This window comes from Lactuca virosa, chromosome 9, assembly GCF_052849685.1.
Source record: "Lactuca virosa cultivar CGN04683 chromosome 9, Lactuca_virosa_CGN04683_v6, whole genome shotgun sequence".
Classification (NCBI taxonomy): domain Eukaryota; kingdom Viridiplantae; phylum Streptophyta; class Magnoliopsida; order Asterales; family Asteraceae; genus Lactuca; species Lactuca virosa.
Genome location: NC_136434.1, coordinates 116,343,684 through 116,360,200, shown reverse-complemented (window position 1 = coordinate 116,360,200; position 16,517 = coordinate 116,343,684). Strand labels below are relative to the sequence as shown.

Sequence of the window (16,517 nt, the reverse complement as noted above, 5' to 3'; positions counted from 1 at the left end):
CAGCTTTCCTAAAATATACTAGTGCTTGTGTCTATAATTAACAGACACACACCTCACAATCTCCACTTAGCATTCTAAGTTTAAGTCTACAAATCCTACAAATTCCTAGTTCGCTTAAACTAATGCTCTGATACAAACTGTGACATCCCCAAAATCACGGCCAGAAAAGACCGGTTTCATTTATGCTTTTAAAATAGTTTCAAAGTAAATCCATTGATTTAAAACAATTGCGGAATTTGTTCCCAAAACAAAACATGATAAAATAGAATTTATCAAAGCATTTCATCAAGAGATGCATTTTCATTATATAACAATATTCGGGATGTCATGTTTCGATAAACAGACCAAAAGCATAAACAACAAAACATAGACCTTACAACATTTACATATAACAACAGGTCTATAATCAAAACAACTTGATGATTCATCCATCTTATGCCCTCGCGCCACTACCTGTAATACAAATAAACTGAGTGGGTCAGGCTTGGGAGCCTGGTGAGCATATAGGGTTTTCAACCCACAATAAATAATTATATTTAATTCACCAAACAACAATAACCCGATTACCCATTCCCGTTATCCTCACTTTACGTCCCTAAAACAACATCTATTACAAGGGACCTAATCTAGGATTTTCATCGGGATGGACTCTACTGCAAGGGGTTTCCTCAACAATAAAAGTCCTAAAGGCAACCATGAGGGGGATAGAGTACACCGGTGAACACATCGTTCATAAACACCTACATGTTATGAGCCTGCTAGCGTTCCACATGAATGTCTAGAAAGAGTCCGTGGTCGTTATCCATACTCTGCTGGATAACTAGAATAACAACAACAACATCGAGACCTCTCATCTGTTTATCACACATCAACTATCTACCCATTTTCTACCCAACATATTAGTAGATAAAAATATATATTTTCATACATAGTTTAAAACCTGTATAACATGTTCATTCAATACATATTCCACATAATAGATGAGGCACACACACATAACACGTATTTCTTAGAGAATAAATCATATCTATGAGTTAGAAGAGAGTGAATATACATTCACACATATAATCAACAAAATATACACATAACACGTATTTCGTATCAAACACTTCATAATTATGTGTTAGAAGAAAGTAACTACACACTCACTTGATCAGAAGATGATCGGACAGCACTACGGCTTGTAGAAGTAGTATTCTTCGGTAGATCTGGAAGATCTTCACAAAAACCGGGCTCCTCGTGGGCAGAGCTTCGGCTCGGGAATTGCACTTATCGGGATCTTTGGGGCTTCGGGGCTCGGGAATGATACCGGGGCTTCGGGGTAAGTTGCACGCAAAACGATGCAAAACGGGAGAGAGAGAAGAGAATTTGGGAAAAAGAATCGGCTGCCCTCGACTCCCTTTTATAGGGTCTGGATCCTCGATTTACACTGGGCGTAAATCTAGGTACGCTGGGCGTAACCCGGATGAGGCCGCTGACTCCCCCCCCCCCCCTTGGATAATATCGGTTATTTTATAATTAAATTTAATATCGAAATTATTTAATAAACTTCAAAAATTCATATCTTCCTCATACGAACTCCGTTTTTGACGTTCTTTATATCCCCGCGTAGGTGAGATTACGCTCTACAGCTTTCGTTTAGACTCCGTCGGCTAATTTTGACTTTATTTTTATTATTTATTTTTAGTAGGCCGGTACAGGAAAACTCCGTTATAAATTCATAACTTCTTCATCCGACGTCCGTTTTCGTCTGTCTATTTATCGTTTCACTACTATTAACGAGATATTCGATTCTCATTTAGATTGTTTCGGCTAAAAACCGCTCGGTCTCAAATCGAGTATTCGGGCTGTATACTACTAAGTCGAAACTTCAGAAAATCATAAATTCCTCATACGAAGTCAGATTTGGGCGTTCTTTTTATGCACGCTCTCGGTTTAACGAACTCTATGAATTTCGTTTAGATCACTAAGGCTAAATATCGCTCTAACGTAAATTTCACTTTTTACGTCATTCAGCGTTGCCGGTTCTGTCGCGAAACTTCGACAGGTCATAACTTATTCGTTATAACTCGGATTTCGGCATTCTTTATATCTCCTGAATCCTTGTTTCAACCACTACATCTTCATGCAAAGATATCAGGCTTATCTCACACTTTAATTGTGACGCTTATTTTATTCTTAATTCATTAAATTATAATAATTAAGAAAATAAACACATAATTCACATAATACTCAAATATTTCATCATTAATACTTCAAAAAGAGTTACAAGGGTTAACCTAGACTATTATATCAACAATAATGCCTAGCCTTGAAACGCGGGTGTTACATTATCCAAATCATAACCTCATCCATATCAAACAATTAAGAGTATGTAAAAACACCACATGTTTTGAACCAACTTAGTCTTATCATAAGATTAAAAATTACAAGATTAAGACTTAATTACTCCTTAACACGACCCAACAAAATCAAAAGTTAACAACACTTCTTCACGGTCACCGGTATTGAGTTAGCAAATGAAACAAGACAGTCTTATTTTTGTCTAAAAGATATGCCATAAAAACATGCTCAACGAATTTTGTTTTGCAAATTATATCAATGACCAAACCCAACTATTTTGTTGACCAATAACAATCTTTTTCTAAAAAATCCCTAAAATTTACCTAGATTGGTTACAAATTTCAAAGTACTTACACCAGTCAAAGTAGTTAGCAGTCAGTCCCAATGTCATAGGTTCAAGTCCAAGTCCAAAAGAATCTTTTGTCAGTTAAACATTTTTTCTAACTTGAGTACATACAATGATGCACATTATTCAATTAGACTATGACTAACATAAATATAAATATATATACCATCTAAATATATTTTCTTATAAATAAAGCTCATGACTTTCTATGAAGTCCATGTAAAGGACTTCCAACCAACACATCCAGACCAGACGACCTTAGTGTGCTAGATTTAAAGGAATCCATCTGGTCTACTTGTCCGTACTTCAAAGGTCACAGAGTAGCTTTATTTGAATCACATATTTTTTTTTGTTATTATTAAGTTCACGACTTTCGATGGAACCCGTGTAACGAACTTTCAACCCAATCAGTCCCAAACAAGTCGACTTTGGGCAATTAGGTACACCCCTCGGGGTTTACTTATTCGAATCCCAAAGGTCACAGATTAACTTAATAATATTTATTTTTATTTTTATTTTTATTTTTATTTATTTATTTATTTTAATTTATTTTCTAGGCTTATCTCTTTATATTTTCGTCATTGACTTTTCTATTGTGGACATCTCACAGTCTATTACCATGAGAGGCTTTTAAGACAATTTTATCAGGACTAATGTTAACACGCAAGGACCCGTAAATATAGTTGGACACTATGTCCCCAAGCAGTATACTTAGAAGGGAATGGGTAGAAAAGACTTTTTAGAGCGCTGGAAAGTTCGAGTTACTGGAATTTTCTATTATTTTTATGCTTTCCATAGATTGAGTTTAGTTCTAATTGAGCATTTACGAACTGTAAGACCTGGTTTCCATAGGCTAACTTATACCAACAATTATGCTTTAGTATTGAAAAATGAAAACTTTTTCATTTTTCGTTTTGCATGTGTAGTTTCGAAAGGTGTGTAAGTGTGTGTGAATAAACAACAATTATGCTTTAGTATTGAAAAATAGGTTATTTTTCAAATACATCATGCCCTCAACGCTTTGGCATATGGCTAACTCAGACAATATAATGATTTTTTCCTCAAAGTATCCAAAGTTAAACTTGAAGAATGACTTAAACTTTAGATAAAAATGATAAACTTATCGATAGAATTCAAATTAACTTTGTATGTTTCATTTTCAATATTATTTTTTTAACTTATTAATCTACTTATCTCTCTTTCTTTTTTTTGTTTGTTTGTTTTATCAAATAATTTATTTAGAATCAAGAAATCAAGAAAGATTTATATAAAGTCACAGGGGACGAAGAACATATGTGATTGGTCGATTGGGTATTTGTTTCACGGGAAAATGACTTAAAAGACCATCGAAGTTTCAAATTCGTTCAAAAAAACCATTTAAATATTACATGTTCAAAAAACACCATCAAACTAAGACATATGTTCAAAAATCACCAACGAAGTATATGTTCTGTTCAAAAAACACCATCTCTATGGTTTGGGGTGACTTACATATTTAGTCCCTAACTTTTTTTTCTTAACTCGGATGATCCTTTTAGTTCAAATTTGCTTCGACTTCGGACCCTGATCGAGTTAAAAGACTAATATACCCTTATTACTTTCATTTAACATTATTTTTATTATTTATTAATTATTTATACAATTTATGTTATTATTTATTATAAATATATCAATTGTATAAATAATTAACAAGTAAAAAAAATAAATGTTAAATGAAACTAATAAGGGTATATTAGTCTTTTATCTCGATCATGGTCCAAAGGCAAAATAAATATAAACGGACCGTTCGAGTTAAAAAAAAAAGTTAGAGGCTAAACATGTAAGTTATACCAAACCATAGAGATGGTGTTTTTTGAACAGAATATATACTTCGTTGGTATTTTTTGAACATATATCTTAGTTTGATGGTGTTTTTCGAACATGTAATATTTAAATGGTGTTTTTTAAACTTGAAACTTTCTATGATAGTATTTTAAAAATATGGACAGACATTAGAGAATGATAGAATAATCTCTAAAGTTTCCATTATTTTGGATTTAATCTTTGCATTCTAAATAAAGTTTACATTTGTTTATATTTTTCAGTACCGAACGATTTAAATAAATTTCTGAGGGATGTTTGGTGTATGTGAAACATGCATGAAATAATTTTTTTTAAGTAAAAATTTCATGATCTTTTTAAATCCTTATATTTATTAATATTTACTATTAAACAATCTTGATAAATTTGCAATTTAACTGCAAAGGTCCATGTATAATATCAATGAATTTGCTTGTGTTTGTGTGAGGGAGAAAATTGTAAATTAAGTGGGTTTAGAATTGAATCAGGAAAAAGTGTTGAATTTGAGACAGATGTTTGTATTTTGTACTTGATGTTTTTATTCTTCTATAAGTAAAGTAGATTTTTTGTTTATATTTTTCAGTGTAGATGCGTTGGTGAAGAATATAAATAAAATTAAGAGTGATGTTGAGTCCTTGTCAAACATGCTTGAAGGTCTGGGCACTTATGTAGAAACTATTGAAGGGGGTTTGAAAAAATATAACCGAGAGCCAGATCGTGAGTTTCGTTTAGATCTGAAGATATCTTGTTTGGATCCAATTGATGATCTTCTACCATCTTTCCCTGACAAGTTTGATCTAAATGTTTTTTGTAATTGGGTAGAGAGAGTACAATTATGTTTTAGCTTTTTTTCTTTGTCAGAGACTGAAAAAGCCCAAGTTGTAGCCAGGGCATTGCCACAAGAAGGAGAGGCTTTCAGATGGTGGCAAGGTATCCAAAATGAAAGCATGCAAGTCGATGACCGCCAGTTTGATTGGAGAGAGATGAAGTTGCTGTTTTTGGCACAATTCGTTTCTCCAAAATGTTTGGAAGCCAACAACAAATCCTTGTAATGTATTTCAAATTCAAATTCTCATTGAAAATGGAAGTCGGATGTTTGATTTAAAATATTTGGATTCATCTACTCTTCATATGTATCTGGTACATTACGATTTATATATATATATATATATATATATATATATATATATATATATATATATATATATATATATATATATATCCTTTCTCATCGGAATCATATTTATGTGCTGCTTGTCCTTTATTATTATCACTTTAACAATACATTGCACATTGATCTCATTTGCCGCAAAAACCTATTAACCTCTGTTAAGTCGAAAAATTCTGTGATTCAACATGTTACTTATATTTGTGATATATATTTTGTACAACATAAATAAACTCTTAATAAGGTAAAAAGTACTATAATGACAAAAAAAAAATAGTAGCCATAGTGATAGTATATTGAATATGCGATGGTATTTTTGTTCTTATCGTATATTTAATAACTTTACAAAATTGCAAAAATGGTCCTGGTTTGTCGATTTCTTTGGATAAAATCCAAGAAAAAGTTTATTTGCAAAAAAGGTATTTATTTGGTGGTTTTGTCCTTAATTTTAACACCTTGACTGTTAACTTATTGAAAATAACACATTTAACTTTAGGGACCATTTCTGTAGTTTATCTTTTTACCAAACTACAAAGGGTATTTCTGCAATTTTCTTTTTCATTTTATTGAATTATTATATATTAATTCTTTTATTTATTTATTTTTTTTAAATTTATTTTTTATTGTATTATTTTTTATTGGATTATTATATATTAATAAATCTTATTTTTAATATATATATATATATATATATATATATATATATTATACTATTTTTTTTTTTATTTTTTTAAATTCTTCTTTGATTAATTCTTTTGTATTGGATTATTATATATTAACAAATATAATTTTTATTATAGAGTAATTCTTTTTTTATTCGATTATTATATAAAATTTTTTATCTATTAATAAATATCACTTTATTAGCTTATTAATTTCTTTTAATTTTTTTTATTACATTAATTTTTTCATTGGTTATTACTTTTAATTTATTATTTTTATATATAATAAATATAATTTTATTAGGTTAATAATTTGTACTGTATAATATTAGTTCTTTTTAATTTTATAGGTTCCACCACAAAGTCGTCAGAATACGCAAAAATACCGCCTCCCATCGTCGACATGACAACCGCCAATCACTTTCATCGATGGTTTGACGAAAACCCCACCAGCTTGTTACACCCAATGCCGTCAATAGCCACCTATGACAACCTCATCGTAATATGTCGGAATCCTCCATATCTGCCACTAAGACGACCATATTCTGTTACAACCAACAGGAGGTCCGATCTAAATAGTCCTGGTCAGCTCCTCCATTCGTTGCCTTCTACCACCTTGCGTTGTCGTATCATCTCGCTAGAAATCTCTGATCATCTCCTACAGTCGGCCATTCTCGATGAAAACTACATCGGTCGACTTCCCACATAAGGCGCAACAAACCCCAGAAAACATACAACCTCCAACCGACAATTCATTACTGACATCGCCATCGATGGTGACAATGTTAAATCGAGGGTTTTCAAACCCCCATAGCCACTGCATGTGGTGACAATGTTGTATAACATTTTATTCGGTACTCGTTCGACCAACCGCCGAGTGGCTAGTACTCGCGAGTACTTGAATTTGGTAATTCATGTAGACATATTTTTAAGGAAATTATATATGTCAAAATCATATTTTATTGAAATATATAACAAATTTGGATACATGTGAATACACAAAAACTAAAACACACACGATGATCTCACTTCGTGATTAATAACTAAAAATTTAAGACACACACACACACACACACACACATATATATATATATATATATATATATATATATATATATATATATATATATATTGTAAGATGCGTTGGAGACGATCCGACAGTGGTGGTGGTGACTGAGTGATGATGGTGGTGATGTCCAAAATATGTTATCTTCCAAATATTTAAAATAAATTAGGAGAGGTGGTGTGGGTGAGATTTTTTAGTATTTTTATTTAAAACAATAAAGAAAACAATTAAAAGAAAATAAAAACCATTAAAAATAATATATTTTATAAATAAAAGTAATAAATTTAAAGTAATAATCAAATAATAAGAATTAATGCAATAAAAAATTGAAAAAAATAATTAAATGAATTTAATAATCAAATAAAGTAATACTTATTAATAGATATATATTTTATGTTAAAATTAATATTTATTAATGTATAATAATCCAATAAAAAAGAATAAATCCAATAAAGAAGAAATTAAAAAAATTAATAATCAATTAAAGTAATATTTATTAATATATAAATAGAATATATTAAAAATATTATATACATATATTAAAAATCAACACGTCTGTGAACAATGTACTTTTACAATTTCAGACTTTCACCACGTCAATTTATACATAATGACTATTTCATCCTGCGATGTTTTGACTATCTTATTTTGTAATCCACAAACCCACCGCCATCACTTTGATAATTCTTCAACCTCTTTCTTCTTCATTTCGACGAATTTCTTTCTTCGTTTCCGACAGTCTTGGTTTGAGTCTCCCGATGACTTTTCATCCAAGAATTTAGGAATTCAATTTTTCTCACCAAGAACCGCCAACGCAATATTGCCGCCACCAAATACCCTCCAACAAACGCCTGTACTGTGTTGCTGTGAGGAATTTGGTATGTTTTATTATGATTTTCTGTTCAATATCTGTTCAATTTCTGTTCTTTCTGATCCTCCTGACAACTTCTCATCCAATAATTTAGGAATTCGATTTCTCTCAACAACAACCGCCTACGTTGTATTGCCACCACCAAACGCCCGTCAACAACCGGTTGTACTGTGTAGCAGCGGAGAATTTCGGTACGTTGTATCTTCTTTCAATTTTATTATGATTTTAGGCTTCAATTCCTCTTCTTTATGATCCTTTTGTGTTTTTTGAGCGATGTCTCCGACTTTGTGGTTTGAGGTTTCCGACGATTTCCCTTCCGATAAATCAGGATTTCAAAATTTTGTCATCAACCACGTCTGCTCTCAATTGCCGACACCAATGCTTTGTTGTTGTATGAAATTTAGGTACGTCATATATTGTTTCTAATTGATCTTGATTTTCTTCTTGATTACTCTTGAATCTGTTTTTTTAGTGCGCTGCCTCCCATTCTTATTTTTAGGAAAAAGAATTGGAACTTACTTTAGGCATCAAGTTATTGATATAGAGAGTTGATAGTATCTAAGATAACTTGGATGTACTGAATAAATAACTAAGGTTGATTAGCCTCACGAATTATCCCCTTATTGGATGTTCATTCTTCTACCAAAACAAGTCAAAATACCAAATATCCACTTTGATCAAGTCACATTTGTGGAAAGTTTTTTCTTACTTTTTTTGAAAAAAAAACACAAAAATGAAAAACGCAAAATGTAATAGGAAGTTAAAACTTAAAAGAAAGAACATGGTGGAGGGAGGAATGATTGTAAAGATGGAAAAGAGTAACAAAATGAGTTAAGTTGCCATAAAACAAGCAGCATGAAGATATGTACTTGATGCATCTCGGCCCTTAACATATGTCGAGTGTGTGACCGTACAGGGCCTAAAAGAACCCCTTTCGTAAACACTCCAAGTTACTTCCTCAAAACATGCTACATGCATATTTATAAATAATATTTTACATTGAAAGTTTGATTACAAAATACTGGATACAAACCGACTAAGTTTTATTACATTACATAACTACCCAAGACTCTGTTATTCATATACATACTTGAACATTAAATACAAAGAAATAGTATTAACTATTCTAAATCTTCCAGCAGTAATAAACTATACTGGATGCTTATCACCTGCAATTTTTAAACATTAAGAGGGATAAGCGATAACGCTTAGTGAATTGAATAATAGATTCAATATAATCTTATGTCATATATTTACCAATATGACAGAAGCAAAGAGGAATGATAACAACAATAGCATATGCGTATCATATGTCAGGCTTTCAATATCAACTCAAGATTAGATTCAAAGGTTTACGATCAATGAGACTTAACGATTTCAATACTTGATATACATCAATAAAGCTTTGGCCCAAATGACAAAGAAGTCATACAATTATCTGACTATCATTTTACCAGAATACAGGCTTTCAGCCCTACATAACTCTTTATCGATACAAATTTCTGATTATCATTCTACTATCATAAACAGGCTTTCAGCCCTACATAGTCCTTATGTCATTTTCAGACATGATATGTGTCATGCTTTACATGGCCAAAGGTACGAAGCCGATACCATAAATCTTACAAGCCATGAACTTTAATATTAAGATAAATTTCAGGTTTTCACGCCATTTTAATCTTCTGCCAATACCATAGAATAGAGTCATTCACTTATTGGGGGACATGCTCTACATGGCTAGAGGCTACATACCAATACCATTGTGAATCTGAGTTCTTAAACTGATCACATGGTGAGAGGTACAACTTTGCGATCAAAATAGCGGAAAATAATAACACGGGAAAATAACCCGGAATAATAACACGAGAAAGCATATAGCACATATAACACATAACATACAATTGTTCCTATATATTGAACTCACCTTGAAATAACCGGGGGTTAAAATAGTAATTTGTGCAGCACTTTGTTACAATAATAGAGTTTCGTCGTTGAAAACCGGGAGATTTATTGAAAAATGGGCCTTGCGAGGGTAGAGTTTCAAACCGAAAAGATAAATTTCTCGGGCTTCTCGAGCACTTCAGAACGTATTTTGGGTGTTAAAATTGATACGGGGGCTTCGGGGGAAGTCGACATGCGTCGGACCGAGGTTGGACCAGCGCTTCGGGGGAAGTCGACACGCGTCAGACCGAGGTTGGACCAGCGCTTCGGACGCGAGGATCAGCGACACGCGTCGGCTGCTGCGCGGATGACTCATCGACTTCGGACACGCGACGAATTCCAGCGAGGGTGATGTGGCCAGTTCCGGATAACACAAAATTTCTCGGATTTTGTGCCCAAATCTTCTAAAATCCATAACTTTCGCATACGAGCTCCGTTTTTGACGTTCTTTATATGCACGGGTAAGCGGAAATATATTATACAACTTTTGTTTAGATTTCGTCGGCTAATTTGACTTTATTTTTAATATTATCATTTTTAACAGACCGGGACTGGTAAATCCGTTAAAAATTCATAACTTCTTCATTCGATATCCGTTTTCGTCTGCCTTTTTACCGTTGTACTACTATTGACGAGACCTTCGATTCTTGTTTAGGTTGTGTCCGGTAAATATCGCTCGATCTTTATTTCGAGTTTTTAGCTGTCTTCCGCTATTCTGAAACTTAGAAAAATCATAACTTCCTCATACGAAGTCAGATTTAAACGTTATTTATATGAAAGTTCATTAATTTAACGAGTACTACAACTTTTATTGAGACCACTAAGGCTAAAAAGTAGTTTATCGAAAACTCACTTTTTACGCGAAATAGTATTTGCCGGATTTGTCACGGATCTTCGATTGGTCATAACTTCTTCGTTATAACTCGGATTTCGACGAGGTTTTCGCCAAAATGTTTCTAACGGGATTCTTTATAAAATTAAATAATAAAATTTTACTTATTTCAAATTTTATATTTTCGCTAAATTTCACTATTTGGCTTTTATTTGGAATCTCATAAAACTTCCAATATTTTTCTGAGTGATTCTAAACATAGTTTTACTTCATTTCTAGTAAAAACTATATGTTAGAACTCAACACTCAATATTATATAATATTTCATAATATTATTCACTTTTAATAATTATCGAGTATTTGGTTGGTTATTGTTGTTTTATTTTCAGAATTTATGCCTCCTAAATATTTATCCGGTAGTCAAAAACATAAAAAAAGAGAAAAAGAATTGAAGAATCAACAAAGGCTAATAGTGGTTCTCTAGATAAGTTTTTCCAAAAAAACCTAAAGTTTCTTCTCAAAATCAAAATAGTGATGATATTCCTGACAATTTGGGTGTTGATGTCAAAGGAGATCAAATTAATGATCTTAATGTGATAATGTTAATGTTGATGGAGATCGTGTTGATGTTGATGATGGTGATGACATTGAAGATGATTAATGATGTTAATGCGTCTCGATGTTGCTATTAATGAAGTAAATATGCTAATTGAGTACTTCAAGGAGTTTACAGAAACAGGGTTCTCCAAGGCGATTGATGATGCGAAGGAACTTTCTGTTGAAATGAATATTGATCCGGTATTCTCTCAAAAGATGCCGGTTATTAGAAAAAAACAATTTGATGAGAGTTCAAGTGATCAAGATGTTGTATTTTCAGCCGAGGAGAACTTTAAAACTAATTACTTTTTATATAATGTTGATCAAGCGAGTGCTTCTCTTAAAACAAGATTTCAACAATACAAAGAGTATGAAAATATTTTTGGTTTCTTTTTTCCAAAAAAATTGAAGGAATTTGATGACAAAGATTTCAAGTCATGTTGTAGCCGTCTCGAAGCCGCACTTAAGTCTGGTGAACAATCATATATCGATTCTCATGAACTTTATATGGAGTTAAAGCTGCTTGATATGTTTTTACCGAGTGAAATTACGAGCCTTATTGATGTTTTAAAGTATATGAAAAAGTCGATTGTTTTCCTAATGCAATTATTGCCTACAAAATCTTGTTGACTATTTGCGTATGCAAAAAGAAGTTTTTCAAAGCTAAAGTTGTTAAAGTCCTACCTACGGTCCACAATGTCACAAGAAATACTTAATGGATTGGCGATAATAGCTATTGAGAAAGATATATTAGAGACTATTGATTATGAAGAGTTAGTGAACAATTTTACTTCGAAGAATGCTAGGAGAGTCTCACGATTCATGTAGTTGTCTAAGATTATCTATTGTATGATCGTTCTTTTGGTTTGTTTCATATTATAACAATTATGAAATAATTAATGAATTTTTGGTATAAGTAAAAAATAAATATATATTTAGGGGTCCATCTTTTAGTTTCGCACCAGGACCCTAAAATCAACGGACCGACGCTGGTATCACATGAATAATTTTTAGATTTAAAGTCGACAAATCCAACCTCTTAATGATAAAGTTATATGTTTTTTTTGGAAATTTTATATTAGCCACATGCCCCCATGATCCAATGCCTAATTTTTTTCACGAATAATGTCCTTAAAAATAGGTTATTTTTCAAATACATCATGCCCTCAACGCTTTGGCCTATGACCAACTCAGACAATATAATGATTTTTTTCCTCAAATTATCCAAAGTTAATCTTGAAGAATGACTTAAATTTAGATAAAAATGATAAACTTATCTATAGAATTCAAATTAACTTTGTATGTTTCATTTTCAATATTATTTTTTTAACTTATTAATCTACTTGTCTCTTTTTTTTTTTTTTTTTTATTTATTTATTTATCAAATACTAATTTATTTACAATCAAGAAATCAAGAAAGATTTATATAAAAATTGATTCATCTCCACCTTAGGGTTGCAGTACAGCGTAGAGGCGGAGGAGAAGCCGGCAAATCAGGGGACGATTGCTTCACGTAATAACGGTAATCGTGAAAACCTAATCTTCCGAGTCTACTAATTTCACTACTGTGTGATTTATGATACGGATCCCGATTCGAGGACACTGGTTTTGTTTAGTTATTTTCTAGGGTTTGTTTTCTGTGTTTCTTTCTGATATAAGTTTCAACGATTCATCGACTCTGAATAAACTAAGTCTGTTTATTTTGCATCAAATTTAGGCATAAAGATGTTTCAAATTGATCGAAAAATTAGTTTTTTTTTTCTTCACTGCTGATAATCGGGATGCCTTTACAAAGTTGTTTCATTTTCATTTTCATCCTAGTTTGGTTAGGTTTGGTTTGAAGGGGGACAAGAAAAGTCGATTATTAATGTAAAATCTCTGTACGTGTTGATTTCACCATGGTTTTACATGCTTGTTTCATGGATATGCCGAGTAATTGGATAGAATACATAAATAAATAATCTCTTGGTAACATATTTTTGGTATTAGTTAACTTTCTTGATTGGTTTTATTCAGCTCATTTTGTACTTGTTTGCTGCTATTATGGATTTTGTTTGTTCATAAACTTTATTGCAGTTTTGTTATAAAAATTAAATAAATCGTCTTGGTGTTTTTTTTTTTTTTACCATTTCCAACCCAGAAAGTCAACAAACTGTATTGATTTTGGGCTTTGGTTTTTGTTCTCAGCTTTCTAATTCTATTGTGCAGCAGGGTTCAAAAGTCAACAAACTGCAGATGGATGTGGAAAAGAAGAATGACTCAGGTTTGGATGTAATTATTACTTTCTTTTGCAAGAAGATACTGTAAATATGTTCAATTAGAATTTTAGATACACAGACACGAATCATCATGCTTGTATTTAAAATCTTTAGAATGCAAAGTCAAATAGTTTAAAATAAACACAACCAGTATTGTCTTTTTCTATGGAGAAGGGAACAGCCAAAACCCTAGAATTGTCATCAATCTGACTAGGTGTAGAGTTTTGACATCTGGCTAATTTCTCCTCTTGTTCGTTATACTGATGAAGTTGTTGTTATATATTTATGATCATGAAAATTGTTATTAAATTATCCATATATGTTTCAAAAAGAGAAACAGTATTGAAAGAATAAGGTGTAAATCAAAGTTTTAAGGTTTTATTAGGATGAGTTTATATTTTATTCCAAGTTTAGAGTTGTGTTTTGGAAAAAATAACCCATTTGCAGAAATGATGCACACTGGTAATTGTTTGTTATACTGAATTTAAATTTTTTGATGCAGGGGAGGTGACACAAGACATGGATCAAGGACACTGTGAATCCAGGTTACTTACTAGATATATTTTAATTCTTATTTTGAATGAATGATAATATTTTAAAAATATGGACAGACATTAGAGAATGATAGAATAATCTCTAAAGTTTCCCATTATTTTGGATTTAATCTGTGCATTCTAAATAAAGTTTACATATGTTTATATTTTTCAGTACCACTTTAACATTGGTGAAGGATTTAAATAAATTTTTGAGGGATGTTCGTTCTATGTCAAAAATGCATGAAAGTCTTGGCACTTGTGTAGAATATATGGAAGAGGAGTTGCCCAAATATCTATACAAGGTACATTGTTCGTTTGAGATTCGAGAGGATGATGAACCAAGATCTCTCAAACCAGAGTCATTTCTGCCAACTTTTAGTGAAGATTTTGATCATGATGAATTTTGCTATTGGATAAAAGATGTAGAAAGTGGTTTTGAGTATTGTGATGTCGCAGAGGATGAAGAAGTAGAAGTTGTAGTCAGATGCACATTGCCACGTGATGGAGAGGCTTTCAAATGGTGGCAAGGTATCCAAGAGCTAAGCAAGAAAGTCGATGAAAAACATCCCATTGGGTGGGATGAGATGAAGAGGTTGTTTATGGCTAAATACCTTTTTCCAAAGACTGTTTGATAGCTAACAAAACATCCTAAGTTTCTTTGTGACGGATTTCGAATCTGATTACACCAAAGGAAATGGAATTGCATCTATTTGGAATTTAAGGAAATTAAAATCCTTTTGGCTTTTTGTTTCAACTTTTTTGTATCTGGTAAAATTACAAACATATCCTTTTATCTTCTTTCGGCTCAAAGTAAACCCATTCTAGCATATAACAAACCTCCTGGATATCTCATATGCCATGAAAACCTTTTTACTCTGTGAATCGTAATAAAACTCAATTCAACCTGTTATTTATTCATTTAACTAGGTATATACTACACTGTTTGATTAAAAAAAATTTAATATGAATATATAAACATTAAGTATTTTTTTACAGAAAACATTAAATATCATTGTGTAAATATTAAGTATTTTTAAAAAAAAATCAAAATATGTATAAACAAAATGATGAATAAATAAATAATTCAATTTATATTAATAAAAAACTATATAAAAATATTTATATGGTGGTCGTATAATCTTTTTTTTTTAATTTGTCAATAAAAACAAGAGAAATTGACAAAATTAGCCAAATACACTAATCACATTACAAATTTAGCCAAAAAAAATCGAAATTGCAAAAATAACCATGAATTTTGCAGATGGAACAGCCCCATCTGCGATTTTGGATGTCCATCTGCTAATGTACAAGTGCCTAAAGCACAACTGTGCTTTAGGCACTTGTACATTCGTAGATGGATTTTTTAATTTTAATTTTTTTATTTTTTTGTGTATATATATGGTATTAGCAGGCTTAAATCGCAGATGGACACAGTTCATCTGCGATTTCCTCTAATTTAATTTGCGAAAATTTGTTTTTTTTTTTAATTTTGATTATGAAATTAATTGGTTTGACTACGAAATAACCTTACTATATATAAACTTTTGTAGAAAATTATCAGTTTAGTTGGTATTTCTTTAGAAAAATTCTTTAAACATTCCCCAAAAAAAATGATTGAATATCTGGTTTGTCTTGTAACCGGTGGGAGATGACAAGTTATTGAATCAAATCTGAAATACGTATGTCCGCGGGGAGGTAATTCTGAATTCGCGTTCATATTTTCTGAGTATATTAATTATAGTGAATTTATATCTTTGGTGAGAAGCAAAATTGGTTTGTTAGACAAATATAGAATTAGTCTTCGTTTCCATTATCCTGAATTGAACTATTATATAACTATAGTTGAAGATATGGATGTTAGAATGTTGATAAATGTAATCAAATGTAGCGGATGAAGGACTGTGAAAGTGTTTGTGGTGGTTGATGAAGGAGATGAGGTTAATGGGGCTGGTCAATTTCATAGTGTTGATGAGGTTAATGAGGTTGGTAATCTATGCAGCTATAAAGGGGAACAACGATCCGATAGGTACTTTCAATACTCCCAGTGTACCTCAATTT

At 31.6% G+C, this 16,517-nt stretch overlaps 2 protein-coding genes across 7 annotated transcripts; both read left to right on the top strand.

The window, feature by feature from the left end:
• The first annotated feature begins 11,737 nt into the window (after positions 1–11,737).
• LOC145139689 (uncharacterized) lies at positions 11,738–12,295 on the top strand. The gene has a single exon (XM_079073424.1). The coding sequence runs from the start codon at positions 11,738–11,740 to the stop codon at positions 12,293–12,295; it is 558 nt and encodes a 185-aa protein (XP_078929550.1).
• Positions 12,296–13,056: 761 nt separating this feature from the next.
• On the top strand, positions 13,057–15,257 carry LOC145141390 (uncharacterized). 6 transcript variants are annotated; one of them, XM_079074678.1, is made up of 4 exons: positions 13,057–13,187; positions 13,874–13,928; positions 14,426–14,468; positions 14,632–15,257. In XM_079074678.1, exons 2-4 carry the CDS (start codon positions 13,901–13,903, stop codon positions 15,089–15,091), a joined length of 531 nt encoding a protein of 176 aa, XP_078930804.1. In that variant the 5' UTR covers positions 13,057–13,187; positions 13,874–13,900; the 3' UTR covers positions 15,092–15,257. The 6 variants fall into 6 exon arrangements, with proteins under 6 accessions (XP_078930804.1, XP_078930807.1, XP_078930805.1 ...); XM_079074681.1 differs by having other exon boundaries at positions 13,874–13,936; XM_079074679.1 differs by having other exon boundaries at positions 13,059–13,187; positions 13,877–13,928.
• Positions 15,258–16,517: the final 1,260 nt, after the last annotated feature.

Excerpts from the sequence above, each read along its gene's own strand:
- LOC145139689 (XM_079073424.1), top strand. The coding sequence starts at position 11,738 with ATGCGTCTCGATGTTGCTATTAATGAAGTAAATATGCTAATTGAGTAC.
- LOC145141390 (XM_079074678.1), top strand. The coding sequence starts at position 13,901 with ATGGATGTGGAAAAGAAGAATGACTCAG. Across the intron at positions 13,929-14,425 it reads GGAAAAGAAGAATGACTCAG|GGGAGGTGACACAAGACATG; the intron begins GTTTGGATGTAA and ends TTTTTGATGCAG. Across the intron at positions 14,469-14,631 it reads CAAGGACACTGTGAATCCAG|TACCACTTTAACATTGGTGA; the intron begins GTTACTTACTAG and ends TATATTTTTCAG.